We start from the raw sequence: 18739 nt of genomic DNA, 5'->3' as shown, positions 1-18739 counted from the left end.
GTTATCAACAACAGTCATGGTTGCAGCACTTATTGCATCATAGTAAAATTATTTTAATAAGGGATTACAACAACTCAAAAACCTTAATAACAAAAACCAAAGTTTGAAGCTTAGTCGACCAAATAATCAGTAAAATCCAACTTTTTTAATAATCACATTTTTTTGCAAAGATATCAGTTATACAAGTCTAGAAAATATGCCTGGAGGAAGATCCAAAAAAGCAGAGCTACATGATGGCTGCAGATGTAGCTGCAAACTAGTATAGAGTTATAGTAAAAAATGACCTCTAGCCCACACTGGCTAAAATATTGAAATATATAAGTATGTAATTGATGACGCAAACACACTTATCCTTAGACAATATAATATAACATCGTGGTTGCACCAGTAGCATCTGTTGAAAAGTTGTTTCTCTGAAGTATAAGTGTAAAGACCCAATTTAGCCACCAAGATCCAGCTCCCAACTTCACTTTTTACAAAAATCCTCGAAAATGATTCTATCAGTGCCTAAGTGTTGTTATACTCCTGTAGTTCCGGATTTTCTGAAGTTGCATGTACAGACAGAGCCCTAGTAAAAAATCTTCTGATCCAATTTAACTTAAATTTTGGCTGGAGCAACAATGTTCAAAAATACAGAATGGAAATATCCCTAGTTAAACAAATTTCCTCATTCATTATTAGAGGAGAAACTCTTTATTAGTGAAAGGGGCTACTCACGACGAAAATTCTCACGATGAGGAAGGGTAGAATTAATTTATACTTTAATTAAGCTAAATCAAAATATCTGACATACAGGATCATGGTCGGCTCTTTGGGATGACATAATAACGAAGGAACCCTATCCCCTAGTAACACAAAGTTAAAAATGTGTTTTGAAAAAAAATGTTAAATGATGATGAATCGCATTTTGAAGCTGCTTCATAAAGGGTAACTATTATTCCGATAAATCCGAAAAGTTTGTTGCGAAAACAAAATTACGGGAATTCCGAACAATAGAATGAAAGCCCGCAAAAACGATATTTGATCGAAATGAAAGTCATTATAAAAACCTCCTTGAATTTAAAAAAAAACTAAATGTTTTCGTCATATAGTAGTTTATTTACCTCCTCCTAGTTTCTTTAGAACCATGAAATACTTTCTAATATAGATGTACGTCGTAGTTGCAGCATTAGATGCAACCTTGTAAAAGACGATCACGGCCCATAGTCACCAAAGAAAATATCCTGAAACCCCTAAAAATGGTGCCAGATCACAACACAAAGCACATCTTTAGAATTACCTTGGCCAAAAACTCTTTAGGCCTACAGGAGACTTACAGTCCCTTGGCTTGAACAAAAAAGAAAACCCATAGGCTGAAAAAAGGAAAATGCCTATTTTGCTTGGGAAGCATCTTTTTTCAGTTTTTTTTTCTTCTCCACAGCTAGCGGGACACTGGAAAATCTTAGAGAGCTGTTAAATGCTTAGTTTAAAAGAAACTGCTAAATCTACTTTATTTTGTCATTGACAAAACATGATATTTAAAATAAGAATGAATTTTTTGGCAAAAACTGCGTGTTTTGGCATCTATTAGGTATTAGTACTTTATGACGTCATGACATTTTTGAACTGTTATGGCAGCGTGTGTGCCACAGGAAATTGGTGTTTTCTGCCATTTTACGGTTCAAAACTGCACTTATCCCCTAAAGAGGACGAAGAGAGCCAATTGGTTTAATAGTACTGGAATTCTAAAATCAATTGCAAAAATCTTTCTTACAGTATACAATTTATATATAAACTAGGTTTGTTAGTTTGCACTTTCTATAAATATTGGTATATTTAATAATCGTTAAAAAGATGAATGTGTCTATAGATCAACAAATAAGTAGACAATCAACAATAAGTATGTCCTTATTAAAATATCTAATTTGTCTATAAACTATGTTTATTAGTTTGCACTTTCTTTAATAAGGTGTATTTATTAATTGTTAAAAAGAAGAGTATATCTACAGATAAACAAGTAAGTAGATAGCATCTCAAATTGTGTCACAAGATTAAAGGGAGAAACTTTAAGATCAAGGAAGATATAGAATTCAAGCTAAACAAGTAGCTCACAGAAAAGAGCACTATGAGTATTTCCCGGTTTCTGGAGTTTTAAATCATGATGTACCAGCTCAGGTGCATCATTTTGCTGAGGTGTATACTTTGCATTTGCTGAGGTGTTAAGTCCAAATCTTGCTAAAAAAAATTGCTAAATTGGACATTAAATTACATCATATACAGTTTTTATTGAAACACCCCTGTTTCTCGCGATTCATATGGACAGGAGAGAAAACAAAAATAAAATTAAAAGAAGAATGGTTAGTTTTTACCCAGATCACATTATGCTGATACAAACAATGGGAAATCCTACATCAGACGTCAGTCTATCATGACATCGTGACATCATCGGCGCAATAAGGAGCAATTGCCATTGCTGTTCATACTAGTATATATATTAACTCTGGCCATTTTTACGTTTCCGGGTGAACCTTGGAAGCTACATGATATTTGTAATGATTCAAAATGATGGTCAAACAGAAAATCGACTGCTTAGCTATGACTTTTGCTGCTCTTCAAAAACATACCTAAGATGTTTTGAAACATTTAGAGCTTCTTCTGTTTCTATTTAGAAACTAATTATACTTTTGGGAGGCTGACCATTGCAGTAAAACGAAAAATTATTTTCTATTTTGACCTTAATTATAGCTTGATTATAACTTGAAAGAACTCCATGGATCTAAAGAATTTAAGAAAAAAAGGGGAACATTTTTGCAACCATGTTCTTAAATTCGCAAAATGAACTCATATCCCAAATTTATCCTAAATAATCTTTTGACATTCATTTTAAAATGTATTATATCGCTTTAGTTACTTGCTACTGCACAGACGAAACTAAGTTGAAGAGGAAATGTGTTAATCCTAATAAAACTTCTATGCTACCAATCTATGACGCTTCCACTCAATTTAAAAGTATTACTCTACCCAATTTATCAGCAAGCAATAGGGAATTTATGGTAGTAGCAGTCCCCATAACATTTTGTATATGCCATGGAATTATTTGAAACACTACCAGAAGTCAATTTTTTTGAATTTTTTTTTTAAAACAAGTTTTTGAAAAACATATCAGAACTTAAAACAAACAGAAGACACTCCATAAATAAGGGGGTTTGCTCCCTTATCAATCACGGCACATTAATATGACCCTTATGGTTGTAACCAACGACGTAAAACGTCAAATGTCCTTTTGTATATGAATATGCAGTTTGTGTCAAAAACTGTATTTTACTTTAGATATTATATTTTGTTAAATGCAAAAGTCACTAGAAATTTAAGCATATTTTAAAGTAGGCTCATTATCACCACTATGATATTCCAGTTCCCTGCTAGCGGTCAAGAAAAAGAAGGAAAGAAAAAAGGTGATCAGTGCTACCCATACAAAAAAAGTAAATTTGTTTGTTCTTCATGTTGACGGGCTCTAACTTTCCTGTTTGGGGTCTTTTTAAATGACGGTTTCAATAGTGAAGTTCCTATCTCAATTCGATACCATTTTGAGCGTTTTCAGGCTATTTTTCGAGATTTCCATATATTTATTATCGCAATAAACTTTTTACGATTTATTTTGCAATTAAATTTATGTTTGGCCCGTAGGAAATATGAAACTCCTGTTAAAAATAATTTTTCAAATAGCTTTTTGATAATTATGTATCCTATTTATTAACAATAAAAGTGATAAATTGTCACTGCAACGGTGATTATAAACCTTTTCTCTCACCTTTCGGGTCCTAAAATGATCTCTTGCCCTTAATTGTTAATTTTACTAAATAGTCATGTTATAAATACTCACTCGAAGTTAAATCTCATTGAAGCAAGAATTTAAGCTCTAACCTATGAACAAGTAATGGGCCTCAGAAATGATCACAAAAATGGTCAAATGTGTGAGGGGAGGGGGGTATATTTGGTTTCAGCCCTCTCCCTGATTTTTTTTTTTTTGGACTCGTAAGCTAGTATTAAAATGTGAATAAAGACCATTTCTTGCTTTTTTTAAAGTGTTTCCCTGATGCATAAATTGGTCTTAAAAATGCAGGTAAAAATCCTTTAAAAACCCAACCAGAAACTATATTTTAGCCTCCTCCTCCGTGAGCGAAAGATTTTTTTTCGCTCAAGAAGGAGGTTAGCCTCCCCCTACCCCCTACAAAACCCTGGACATATCCCTGATCGCAAGGTATCCAGATTTAAAAGAGAAACTTGCTCCTAAATGGCTAGATACCTAGGCTGTACTACTTTTGATCCTGGAGATACTATTTAAAAAATGGTTTACTTTTTTTAACTGGCTTTATTTTTTAAGAAGCCTTAAGTGACGAATGTCATGATCAATTGAGCAGAAGACAAGCGTTGCCTTTTTCAGTCCCTCTTCTTCTTTCCCTATATTCTCAATTTCTAACATAACTTTCATCATAAAAAAAGTATATTTTGAAATTTTGATGACGAATAAGAAGGTGAGACAAGCTCCTCTAATTGGTTTTTATCAATTGGTTGCTATTGCAAAGACTTATTGTCGCTATAATGGCTAAATGGTTATATTCGACATTTTGACACTTCTGAAATAATCTCAAAAACCTTTTACTAAGTGGTTCTTACAAGAGAGACTAGCTTAGCTGTGTTGATCTGAAAGAATAAAACCTGATCAGATATAGATAAACAAACTGGTTATGTTTTTGACTTTAGCTTAGCAAATAGTCTTGGGGAATGATCTCAGAAGTGGGAAAATTTTAATTACTAAGTTTAGGCATGAAATCAAACACATTTACTTTACAAGAGGTACGAGATATAGGCTATGATTATGAAAACAAAACTTGCACTGTTTTCAGATGAAACATTTTCGAAGTAATACCTTAAACTAGCTATTCTTTTCTTAGACCACACTGCTGTTCTATAACGAACAAATAAATTTTCAAATGGGGATAAATCCATTTATTTAGACAGTGTAAAAAAACAGGTACAAAAGTCCAGAGACATACAGCTACCGTCATAATACGGTCATAAGTAATATTAGTATAAATAATACTACTGATGACGGTCGCTGTATATGTGATCGAAATATCTGGACTTTTGTACCTGTTTTTATTCACTGTCTAAATAAATTGATTGGTCCCCATTTGAAAATTTGTTTGTTCAGCTGAACGCGAATATAAAATAGCCGCAAAAGCTGTTTTTAAAGCCCAAACAGGATTAATTAGCTACCAGTTGTAATTTTACAGAATTTCACTCTTAAATCTTTAATGAAATATATTCTACTGAAAACCATGAAATTTCATTTTCAAACATGTCGTATAAACACTTGGATGCACTGTTTCCTTTTGGCTGATCAAAATGAAGTTATTTGTCTTGTGATCAAATCTTTTCCTCGTCAGTATTAGAAATCTGTCAGTATTAAACGATAATTGGTGCAAAGAAATTCTTTGCAGTTAGAGAGAAAACCTTTTTTGATATGTCATTTTAAGGGCACTTTGATAATATGTTTTTGGTGCCCGCACGCATTCTGGCAGCATGATTGTCGTCTTTTAACAAAACAAGACATTTTTCAAATAGATGGACGAAATGGATTTGATTTTATTATTAGCGAGTGTTTGCTTTTCTTAATGCCCCATATAATATAAAATTGTCGAATATTCTACTAAGCAGTTTGGAAGCCTCACATACCGTCAAGCCTAGTAACCAAAATAGTAAGTTATATCAATCTCGTCCACAACAGTTAGTGTCACTCAAATGGGAACCTAGGGTACAGAAGAAAGAGAATCTTAAAATATTTTAAGCATTGCTGAGTCTAGAGTTGATGCGGTCTGTCCTTTAAGCAGTTTGGTCCATTATTTGGTAAATCAGAATACGAAGATCTCGACGCCACACCATTCACACGCTAGTAACAGCTGTAAGCATAATAATAACTTTTAATTGGAGACATCACCCCTAAACACCATTCACACGCTAGTAACAGCTGTAAGCATAATAATAACTTTTAATTGGAGACATCACCCCTAAACACAGGACAAGGAAAGATATTTTTTATTGACAAAATACATAATAAATAATTTTCTAAACTGGTCGAAGGGGAGCAGGGCTCGATGTTTCGGCCATAAACAGAGATAAGAAAATGCCGAAATAATAAATAGATAAAAGAAACAAACATGGTGGGCAGGAGAAATTGGAGTCTTAATTATACCCAAATCATGGAAACAATTTGTTGAAGATCTGATATCATACTAACACATTGCAATATGCAAGTCTCTCAGTTGTTTGAGATTAAGTATATTGAGAAAAGCATGTAAAATTTGGGTTTTCTAGAGATTTTGAAGCCTTACTGGGCGATGAATAAAAGTACCCAGAACTCTAATTTCCTTACTTTGAATTATCTGAAGAGGTTGCAGATGGACCATAAATGTGTTGACATAGATTACAGGGCAATAATTAAAATGTGATTCAATTAGAGAATGTTATAAAATTTTATGGATGGAAAAAGGAAACACATGTTTCAATTTATGAAGACAACCTCAGTTATGGGCAAGGGAAAATCTCAAATAATCATAATTTTTACGGAAATATAAAAGCTAATTGAGAATAATCCTAAGGTAACGAAATGAATTTACTCTTTTCATCCTACTTTGGTTTACAATGAAATCTTCTATGGTAATTTTATTTACTGCCCGCTGTGACCACCCAAATTTCATGAATTCTTTATGATTTTTGAAAAATCAGGAGACTAAAGTTAATCAAAGCTTTGTCGCTTTAGAATAGCTCTCATAAGTATTGTTACATTAATGAGTTGCTTACAGAAAGAAGTAATTTAAAAGGGTTGCAACCACGGGCATTACAAATGGTAAAGCAGTGGAGAGCTGTAATGACAAGCCGTATGCACCCAAACAACCTCATCGCAATACGCTATATAACTTTGTGGGTTTATCTCTCATGGGTGGTTTTTATTATATGTCCTATAACATTTTTAGCTTTCTAGCCTTTAAAATTCCTTTGAATTCTTCGTCCTTGAGTCTGCTTCATCCAAATTCACAGACTAAAGGATTTTTATGCAATTTGGGATAGAGACAATGGAGAGTACCTAAAGCCGAAATTGGCAATATTCCGAAAATAGTTTAAAATTTGTCTGTTGATGCTTTTCGGGTTAATACCGGAAGGACAGAATGCCATGCCTTTTAGCCTACCTTTTTTGTGTACAAGTACATCCCCAAACTATCCTTTAGATTAAATCTTAGTTTAATCGTAAATATTTTCTCAGTAGCTCAAAAAATTTAATTCTATATGAAAATTGATTATTCTGAATAAAAAATAAAAAAATTTTAATTCCTCAAATTGGCCAAATGGAAAAGGAGAGGGGGTCTATAACAATACCATGAAATTCAAAATTTCGTGTTAAGAAGTCAACACTAAAATTTATGTTTTCGTAAGAAAACATGTAGCTTATATGAGAGCATGGACAAATATCTAGCGTAATGCATTTTGAGACAAGAGTACTAAATTCAATTCCACTTCAGTGGCTCAAGCACTGCACAAATTCTGAAACAGATGTAAAACTGAGTTGACAGAACAAGTTATCTCGTTAAGTGACTACTAAACTTTTGTTTGGAAGAAAGCACTTTGCGTCTGGGATGTATAAAGTCATTTTGCTTTCTTTCAAAATTCCTTTTGCCATTTTTGCTTGACTTTGGGATAGTTTCCTTCGCAAAGCTTACAACAGCCCTACTTCGAAGGTTTTATAAGCCTTGGAGTGTTTTTGGCTAACAGACGAGATTCTTGAAAGCAAGTTAAGAATTTTCAGTGGACCGAAGAAGTTTCCCATTGTTCTTTAAGACTGGATTGGTAAATAGCAAATTGTAGAGCAGCAAACTATTAATCTGATCCACCAACCGTCAAAATTCACAAAAAAATCTGCGTTCTTCTTTGGAGCATAGTCCAAAATTTCTTACTGCTATCTATTTTTTCTCATTTTAAGGCCTTAAATTCAAAAAACAGATAAAAAGGAAAAAGTAATGTGCCGTTCTCATCTATAGCGTATCATAAATGTAATTTGATTATAGAATTTTAATCTTTATCAGGTTTATTTATTTATACAGGGTACTTAGATAGAATGATTAACACTTGCAGACCTAATATCCTTGCCACCAAGAGCCCCTGACAAATAGGCTACTTGTAGAAGGAGGGAGAGCAGGATTGCATTTTTTCCAGGGGAGATGAAGAAAATGGTAAAATTCTAGAATAATGGGTTTTTTATATCGTGAAAATTCACTTCTAGGTAAAAAAAAAGATAGCCTATACATAAGAGCCAGATGCCTTTTCTTTGCTTGAGGACTTACAGGCATTTAGTTCTCTGTCTTTGGTCCAAATTAGCTTATTTTATAGGCTGCAATAAATTTTGAATTATTTTTTCTTCATTAGGAATTTTTGTTTGTTTCTATAAAGAATAGTTTGAAATTTTTTGTAAACATTGAAACAATTTGCATCATTACTGATTTGTGTTTTATATTTCAATGATCTTTAATATGTATTGTAGCCTACATACTAGTGCTATATAATACATGGATTTAGTTCTTTGCATTATGCTTATTTAATTTTAACTCCTGATATTAATTTTGTTTCTTCCATCCTAACAAAACTGTTAGGCTAGCCTGGATTTGATTCTTTTCTGGCAAGCTAATTAAAAATCATTTGCTAGATTACTTAAGAATTTTCTTTAGTAATTTCAATACAAATTAAATCAGTGTCCATGAGGTAACAGATAATTGCAGGTGGACCTTGTCAGGTACCAAGGCAAACAAAGGATTTTCCTTACTATTGACTTGTGTTGCAAACCTATTTCAAATATGCTATTTGAATTGCAGGCTTTAACCAAGATCTGCCTAATTACTGGCTTCTTTTACAACATCTTTTTATTTTTTTTTTCAGATTTGCAGTTTTTAAACCAAGTTTGAATCAGGAATTTGCCCTGTCATTTGCTTGTATTTTCAGATTGTTAATAGTATGTTTTCAAAACTTAAGGCTTGAAACATGCTTAAATCAGGGATTTGCCTTGCCATTGGCTGGTTTCAAAAGCCTGTGTCAAGCCTTAATGTAATCTAGCAAAAAGCAAAGTTTTCCACTTGGCAGTTTTCAAGCAAACTTGTTTGAGGTTTTGGCTTGATTTTGCAAGTTTGTCCCAAGCTCATTTGCATTTCACAGCTTTAGCTGATTCAAGGATAATTGGGTATGAGGGTATTTCTTTTTCAAATTTGAGACACTTTTTTTCAAGTCTTTCACTAACTTACAAAATAGGATTTAGATTTAGCAAAAATAGAAGACTCAAATGTTTCCCTTATCCTCATTTGTCCTTAGTTATACAGCTATTTTTGAATTTTTTTTTTATAATACAGAGTCTGATCAACTTCATTGAAGGTCACTGTCCTTTTGAGGGGTTAAATTAAGTTACACATCTTGAAGTATCTCCCCAAGTCATCATTTAGGCTCTGGATCCATTTCTGAAAGATTCAGTCTTGTACTCAGCTATTTTCTAAGGTAACAAACAGCCCTTCATGTAGAATTAATCCTGGTCTTCCAAGGGATGGGGAAGGGTCAAGGGGGACACTGAAAACCCTCTCTCTCTTGCTCCTTTAAAAACACTTGCTAGGTAAGCTGTTATTTTTAGGCTGAATAGTTTTTCTTATTAGAAACTCTAGTTATGAAATGCTGTGAGTCAGTTTCCTTTTAAGGGGGATAAGTAGAGTTAAACATTTGAACAATCTTCCCAAATTATGATTGATGTTCTGGATCCATTTCTCAGTTTTGTGCTAAACTACTTTATGCAATAACAAACAGCCCTTTGTTTAGAATTTTATCCAGGCCTTCAAGAGGTGGAAGGGAGGTTGCATCCAGAAAGATGTTTTTAAATACTCACTATCCCTTCCCCCCCTGCCCCACCAGGGTTCTTACAAACTGTCAAATTCCTTGTATCACACTGGATTCAAACTTCCTAAAAAGGGCAAATAAGCTTATAAATAGAGGACAAAGTCAAAGAAAAATCCATAAATGAACTTGCTTCAGGTGTGCTAGTTCACCAGCTATTACCCTGTTGGAAGCTCAAATTAAGGCTTGAAGCAAGCTTACAAAACAAACTCATAGCAAGACAAATCATTGTTTCAAGTCTGCAACTCAGAAAACATGATTGTTATAGGCTAACCTCCAACACAAGCTTGTTTCAAGCATGCAGCATTAGAAATATGATTGAAGGTAAGTTTGAGAGCGAGCCAGTGTGAAGACAAATCCTTGATTCAAATATAAAATTTTAAAAACATAATTGAAATAAGCCAATAGCAAGGCAAACCCTTGGTTTCCCTTGATATTGAACAGCAGGCTTATATCAATCTGAATCCTTGATTCAGGCTTGGTTCTTCTGCAATATTTACTAGCAATTTTATGTTAACTTGCAGACACTGAATTGTTCCCCAATGAAAACTTTCATGCAATTGTTGGGGGAAAAAGTCCAGAATTATTTTGTTTTACATTAATTAATATAGGAGCTTCAACCATGAAAAAAGAGTATACACCACATTTCAAACTTCCAAATATGCACAAAATGGAATACAAACTCTAAAACTAGAAAGTTCTCTGAAATTTTTGTTTCAATTTGAAAAAAATTCCAAGTTTAATTTTTACTTGTTAAATTATTGGAATTGAATGCTAAAACTCAGGGAGCAATATTATTTATTAAAGACATTCTTCAGTAGTTAAATCAACAGTGTTCTGTTAGCTTTCTTTGGAAACAATTCCTGTTAAGACAGCAGGCACACTGCTAACATCAGGGACCAAGCAGCAAAATATACACAATATAAACAAGCAAATTCATTTATTATACAGTATGCTCTGTGCATACAATATATGTTAAAAATTAAAACCTTAGGTGCAAATAAGTGATAGGATTGTTCATGAATTGTTTTAACACAGTAATAACTAAAATGAGTACTCACATAATCCTTGTGTGGAAGACATTGTGCTTCTAATTTCTTAGGTCAAACTAACTTAATTTTGACCAGAGATAAAGAACCTCAAGGCTGCAAACCCTCAAGCCAGAAAAACAGCATGCTGCTTTAGCATGTATCTGCTTTGCTCATGCCATATATGTTGATCTTCCTTGATTCAAGCATTCATAACAAGGATTGGTTTCATGTTGCAGGTTAACCTTGTATTTTTCTTAGTTTTAAGCTTTATCATCAAGGGTGAAAATTTAAAGGCTTATGTTTGGCATATTTGGGCTATTGCCAAAATAGAACTGAGTCAACTCAAAACGAGCAGATATTAACATAAGTTGGGCTCAAAACCCCATTGCCTTCCCAAGGCCAGAACATAATTTGCACTTTACTGAATAAATACAAATGAATATGCGTTGTCAGTTTAATATACATATACTGATATTTAGTCATCAAAATGTTAATACTATTTGATTTATTAAAGTTATAAAAGTAAAAACATTTATATTTATGGTGTTGGATTGACCAAAATATACACAATATAAACAAGCAAATTCATTTATTATACAGTATGCTCTGTACATACAATATATGTTAAAAATTAAAACCTTTGGTGCAAATAAGTGATAGGATTGTTCATGAATTGTTTTTACACAGTAATAACTAAAATGAGTACTCACATAATCCTTGTGTGGAAGATATTGTGCTTCTAATTTCTTATGTCAAACTAACTTAATTTTGACCAGAGATAAAGAACCTCAAGGCTGCAAACAATCAAGCCAGAGAATTTAAAGGCTTATGTTTGGCATATTTGGGCTATTGCCAAATATTATTATGGAAAAGTGTCTTCAACCTCTGCTCAAGTTTGAAGTACTGTATGAAAGTGGGTTCTAATTTTGAAAACATAATCAGATTTTGCATAAATTTCAGTTCAAATGTTAACAACAATATTACACCTCAAAGGCTGGAAGCCAAAATTTGTTAAAATAGAAAATAATTGTAATCAATAGATGGATAGGAAAAAATCATATCATTTTGGAGATGCCATATTTCTACAATGCATATTAGGCAGTATAACATAGCAGTTAAGCAAGTGTGAAAGAGTCGTTTTTCAAAAAATATCATCAAAAAGGAAATACTGCTCTAGGATTATACAACTTGGCTATACATCCTGGAGAGGTGCTAGATAATTTGAAAACGCACCCAAATGTATGGCTTATATTAAAGGAAATTGTTAGCCTTAGATAAACATAATCAGGAAAAGAATGACAGGTACAGTGTCAATTGCATTTATTTAAAATAAATATCGCATAAATGTTTAATTAGTATGTACAGATATAAAAGAAAAGTATTCACTCTTTAACCCGTAAGAGGCCAACACATATTCTGACACAACTTAATGTTTTTTAGGCCATGGGGGTATTTTTTTACATGTAGGCTAACCATTATAAAATAAAGGCTTCTCTGTTGGAATTTGAATTATCACTTCCTTGTTATTGCAGCAGTTTTGGTGCCATGATTTTCCTGGACAATTTGCTCATTAAGTTTCCTGGCTTTTGTTTTTGCTGTTTTAATCAGATATTTCAAAACCTCTAGGCTAATTTGGTACTAAAAAAACATTCAAGTATTTTGCAAATTTTCTTTTTGGTTGTTTTTCTTAGAAATCTATTGAAAAATTCAGAGAAAGAAGGAAAATTTTAGGAAAAGAATGCCTAATCCACTAATAATGAAGGGGGTATTTGAAAAATTTTTCCTATGGAGGGAGTTGAATATGCTGCTATTTTTCAACAAGACACTCCTTTGTTTCATCTTAAATCTCAATGACCCCTTTAACCAAATTATCCAGACTTTCCTTTCTAATATTCCACTCTCTTGTTTGTAGAGGTTGAATCACCCTAGTAAACCCTGGATATCAAATCTATAGAAAAATAAGAAACAATTGAATTGTAGACGGTATTCACTAGGTATTGACAGGGAGGATTAAGAATCAAACATTAAAATATATAGTATCACTTCATCCCATGATATTTAAATTAATAGTAGATAAATGGTTTTAAATATAGAATTTTTTTCCCTTTGATATTTTTTTGTTTAACTAAGTTTCTAGTATTATGATTATATCCTAAAGAGCTAATAAGTCTGTATTTTCGGCTTTTCACTCCTTAGACAATTATTCCTTCTTGTTTTTGCTGATTGGTTTGTAAACTTAAGCTTTTTCCAATTCCATGTAAATGGGATATATGTGGATGGCTTAAAAAGTAACTTATCATCTAAGATGAAAAAGTTCTTAGGTGAAAAAGTTCTTTTGTGAAAAAATTCTTCACCATTTACTCACACATTTGGCAGCTACATGTGGTCAATATAATCCCTGGCCAAAGTGATACATTTGTGATCACAGTGCACCATTTTAATGACACTTTATTCAAAAAATGGTACTGTATGAGACAGCCATTAGAAAATAAAGTGTCATTTCCACTGTAAAGAAAATTAAATAGACTGCCTGAGTTAGAAGTTTTGTTAGTCAATTATTGGTTTAGCCAAAGTAAAGAGCAACGTGGCTTCATTTTTTTTTCCGTAAGCCACTATGTATGGAAGGAACTATCATAGAAATGTCATAGGGGGATCATTTGATTGGAAATTGAAAGTTCTAGTGCCTTTCGTAAGAGCCAAAAGTGATTAGACAATGGTATTCCTTATCCTACCCCCATTTTAGCAAATGCCCTAAACACAAAGGCATCTGATCAAAACTTTGAGATAGCCACTTAGTTCAGAATAGTCCAAAGGTCCAATAACTATAATGGCAGGGATTAAATAACCCCCACAGCTCCTGTCGAAAGAGCTATAAACTATGCGAGTTCTTTATTGCTTACATTGGATCTTTTTATTTGGAAAGGAGGGTATTCTTAATTATAATGTACATAACTGTTCAACAGCACTGCCCCCTCTAAATAATGGAACCAGACAAAGAGGCCAAAAAATCCCCTGATCATCTCTAAGCTTATATTTTCAAGTCCTTGGGCTAAAGCCATTTCAGTACAAGAAGAAGAATAGAAAAAATGTTTATGTAAATTGCCCTAAATTACATAAAGCAGCTGTTATTTGCAAATAGGTTTTATTACAAAAGCTCTTAGAGAAAGATTGTTTTCCTGACTTTCCCAAAGGCATAATCTGGAATACAACTTGGGCAGCTGAGTAAATTCAAAACTGCTATGTATACCCTAGTTTTCAAATTATCTGCAGTGTCTTCATGGGCCTTTTATCAACTGCTTTTCCAACTATCTGCTTTTTCAGCCATATCTAATTTAAATTTGAAGGTCTGGGGGGCAGCTGCCCCCCCCCTGCCCCCCCCCCCTGCCTACGCCCATGAGTGTCTTGGAAGTCGTTTGGGGGATCAAGAAAAATTTCAGACAGTGTTGGGGGAGGGTTGAGTGAATGTCAAATTTTGACTGTTGGAGCAGAGAGAGGTAGGTTAAAAAACACTGCACACATCCAAGTCATTAAAGTGTAGTATTTGTAATGTTGCAATAATGACTTTAGGGATGAAGCAGAAGTTTTCAGGTCGGGTTGGGGAAATGAAAGGGAAGGATGGAGCAAGGTGACTCCAAATTTCGTATGGGGAGGGGAAAGGGACTGCATCTGTAATAGCCCAGGAACTGCTTGGGGTGTCAATCTGAAATATTAAACGAATCTTGAGAGGCTGGGGGACAGATTGACCTTAATTTCTCACTTGTGGCAGGGAGTGGCTTAAATCAAAAGACTCCTTCTGCATCCAGGTCATCAAAATAGGTCATCTGAGAAAACTAAGGGAACGGCTTGGGGGAGGGGTGAAGTTAAAATTTATGAGTAATTCAGGGAAAGACTGAAGGGAGGGCAGGGGAATTTAGCTTCTATTTTGTGTGAGGGGATGGGGGAAGGGGTTAAAAAAGTTTCGTCTCTAATTGAAAGAATATTCTTGAACTATGAAATCCAATGGGATTCATAATTTATGCACGGCTAGGGGTAACAAGTTGATACTTCCACTGAGCATTAAGGGGAGGGGAGCAGAAGAGCAAGTGAACAATGAAATATAACTTTGGGGAGAGGGTAGAGGTAAATCAAAAGAGACTGCAGGCATAGGGTTTATCAAAATATAACATCTACTGTGTTTTAGGGGGTGGAGTTGAAAATTTTAGTTAGGCCTAGTGCAGGAGAAGCGAGGAGAGAGTAGTAACTTCAGATTCAAATCTGCTGCATCTTGGAACGACTTAAGGGATGCATTTCAAATTTTCAGGCAGTTTACAGGGGGCAAGGGGAATCAAATGTGGGTTTGGAGGAGTAACTAATACTGTTATTTCCAATCCATATAAAGTTTTTGAATCAGCAGCCACCATGAAATACAATTTTTTTTACATCTGGGTACTGAGGGAAATTAAAAAAAAAACCTAAGTGGTATGAATATGTCAAAATAATATATCTACAATATCTCTGAAACAGACTGGGTATCAATTTTAAGCTTTTAGGGAGGGCTAGTGGTGTCAAGTAGATCTCAAGTCTTGCCTTTAAGGGGGGGGGGGGTAGAGGAGGGGGATCTAACAGTGTCTTTTCTCCAATTCACTTAAGCAATTTTGCACTCTAATCCTCCCAGGGAACTATAATCTACCCACGGCTAAGTACTAGGTACACCAAAATGCTCTATGCGTTCCAAAGTGATCAAAACAGTTTATCTACAATATCCTGGGAACGACTTTTGCTGATCAAGCTGAAACTTTTATGGGTTGTTGATTGATACCAAGTGGACCTCAAATCCTGGCTTGGTACGAGTAGGTAGATGCGAAAGATCTAAAGTTTAACTTAAAAAAAATTCTACCATAAGTTTTTCTTGGTCTAGACTCTTTTCTGGGGGAAATAGTGATGCAGAACCAAAGAATTCATGTGTGCCAAGACATTAAAAGTACCGTTTTTGCATTGTCTCTGGAATAGCTTAGGGTATGGGTCAGCAACCTTTTATTGTAAAAGGGCCAAAGTTGACGTTGGGATGTTACACAGGCCGCACTTTGGTCACAGGTCATTACACTGTAGTCTAGTATTGTAGGTATATTGTAATAAGTAGAGTATATCTACAATATGTATATACAAATATTTTAGGTTTAAAATAAAACGCTTAATTTATATTTTTACTACATTTATTGTTGTTAATACAATCAATGAGATTTTCACTATTGCATTTGACTTGCAAGTTGTTTTTTTTACATTAGCTTGTATTTAGTGTAGTCTAGTATTGTACTACTACTACTACTAACAACTCACCGCAGCACCAAGCCGCCTGAGGCCAACACATCTACGCACGATCCTCCTCCACCCCAATCTATTCAAAGCCTCCCTTTTTACACCCGCCCACGAAGGTCCCATTTCCTTTAAATCTTTCTTTATGACGTACTCCCATCCCAGATAAAGACGACCTGCTTTCTTTTCAGCCCTAGATGGTTGGCCAAAAAGAATAGTCTTCGGCAATCCCTCTTCCTTCATCCGCAGAATGTGTCCTAGTCACCTCAACCTTTCTTTTATTATAGCCTAAGGGAATAGTACTACAGCACATTTTTCGCATAGCCTATTGTTTGAAATACGGTCAGTCAGCCGGGTTCCCAGAACAATCCTGAAGCAATTTCTCTGGAGAACATCTAGCAAATCTTCATCCGCTTTTCGGAGCGTCCATGCTTCAGAGCCATATTTGACCACTCTCATCACTGTAGTTTCTAATATTCTAATCTAGATTTGCAGACTTATCTTCCAGTCCTTCCAAACTTTTTTTTAACTGTGAAAAAAAACCATGAGCCTTGGCTATTCTACTTTGAACTTTTCCACTACTCCCACCATCTTTACTAATAATACTACCAAGGTAAGTGAAACTGCCCACATGATCAATATTTTCATTACCCAACGTCACATTTTCATATTCACTTATTCCTAGCCTTAGTGACTTAGTCTTCCTAACATTAATTTTCAAACCAATTCTAGCACCCTGAACTCGCAAAACCACTAAAACTTCATTCATTTTGCTCACACTTTCATCTAGGATGCTTAAATCATCAGCATAATCCAAGTCCAGGAGACTTTTTCCTCCCCATTTGATTCCGTGGTCTCCCATTGATTTTCCTGTGCTCCTTAATACAAAATCCATCAAAATAATCCATATAAAGGGAGATAGAACACAGCCCTGCTTAACTTCTGATTTAATACAAAACCAGCTGCTAACCTCATTTCCTACCTTAACCACAGCAGTGTTATTCTCTTGCATATCATTAATCACTTTAATGTATTTTTCTGGAATGTCATACAAGGATAAAACCTTTACTAAGCCTCTTCTATGAGCAGAATTGAACGCTTGCTCATAGACTATAACACTGAGGACCAAAGGTGTTTGACTACTCAGCACTTCTCAATTACTACCCTAAGAGTAAAAATTTGGTCGACACATCCTCTACCTTTTCTAAAACCGCACTGCTCTTCTCTTAAAACTTTGTCTACGGCATCTCTCTGTCTAAAAAGTATATTACTAAGTAATTTACTACCTACAGAGACCAGACTAATGCCTCGATAGTTACCACACTATTTTTTATCGCCTTTCTTATAAAGTGGCTTAATTAAGGTTTTCCTCAAATCGTTGGGTACTTCCCCTTTTTCAAAAATTATATTCATAATCTTCAATAACTTATTTCTAACCTCAGAGCCACTATATTTAAGAAACTCATTTACCACCCTATCAGCACCTGGAGCCTTATTATTCTTTAATCCTTTTAGTACTGTTGCTAATTCCTCCTCACAAAACAAATCTTCCTTCACATCCAAAGTATCACAAACTTTTTCATTTTCCTCTATATTTTTTCCCGCAACTCTATCTCAGTTAAGCAAGTTCTCAAAATGTTCGGCCCATCTCTCTTTAGTTTTTTCCTTATCGCTAACTGCGACCCCATTCCTATCTTTAACTGGGACAAGTCCGGATTGACTACTCCCTCTTAATTTGTTAAAGTGCCAGTACAATATTTTACTATTATGCCGTCTAGCTGCATCTTCCAGATCCTTGGCAATTTTATCCATGGCCTCCATTTCACTACTCCTTAGTTCATACTTTAATGTTTTTTCCACTTTCTTTCAATTCCTTTTGTTTTCATATAATCTATCACTCAGATATTTCTTGTACAAGCCCCTTCTGCTCTCTACTAAACATAAAGCTTTTTTACTAATATTCTTAGCTGCAGTTCTAGCTTTCTTCCCTAATACACCTTCAGCAACTTCACAAATTATTTTTCTAAAGTTATTCCAACCATCTTCCACATTATCAAATTACTATAATAAGTAGAGTACATCTACAATATTTATATACAAATGTTTTAGGTTAAAAATAAAACGCTTAATGTATATTTTTACTACATTTATTGTAGTTAGTACAATCAATGAGATTTTTACTGTTGCATTTGACTTGCAAGTTTTTTTTACATTAGCTTGTATTTTGTAGTAGAGACGTGAAATATTGCGTCTAAATCTATGTCCGATAACCAAGAAAAGTGTTTGTTGTTTTGATAGTTCGGGATTGAAAAAGTATACTCACAAATACATGTACTACCAAACATAGTAATTAATTGCTCAGCAAACCTTTTTAATTCCTTGTAGTTTTCAGAAGACAAACTTCCATAGAAATCCACCAAGTTGGTTTTTTCCTTAAAAGCTATTTTAAGTGTGGT

At 34.2% G+C, this 18739-nt stretch overlaps 1 protein-coding gene across 3 annotated transcripts in view; it reads left to right on the top strand.

Annotated features, from left to right (window-relative positions):
• The first annotated feature begins 8027 nt into the window (after positions 1-8027).
• LOC148947013 (uncharacterized) overlaps positions 8028-18739 on the top strand; it is a 78914-nt gene continuing 68202 nt past the window's right edge. Inside the window, exon 1 of one of the 3 annotated variants that reach the window (XM_089097229.1) lies at positions 8028-8087. Coding sequence is in view for 2 of the 3 variants with exons in the window: in XM_089097227.1 (XP_088953353.1) it covers positions 8256-8267 (12 nt within the window). In the remaining variant the exon portion in view is untranslated. Of the gene's footprint in view, positions 8088-8221; positions 8268-11125; positions 11228-18739 lie in introns of those variants that run through there. The other 2 variants (XM_089097227.1, XM_089097228.1) reach the window with 2 other exon arrangements.

This window comes from Artemia sp. Qi Xiang Cuo, chromosome 11 (assembly GCF_049724085.1).
Source record: "Artemia sp. Qi Xiang Cuo chromosome 11, ASM4972408v1, whole genome shotgun sequence".
NCBI lineage: Eukaryota > Metazoa > Arthropoda > Branchiopoda > Anostraca > Artemiidae > Artemia > Artemia sp. Qi Xiang Cuo.
This window is presented reverse-complemented; position numbering and strand designations above follow the sequence as displayed.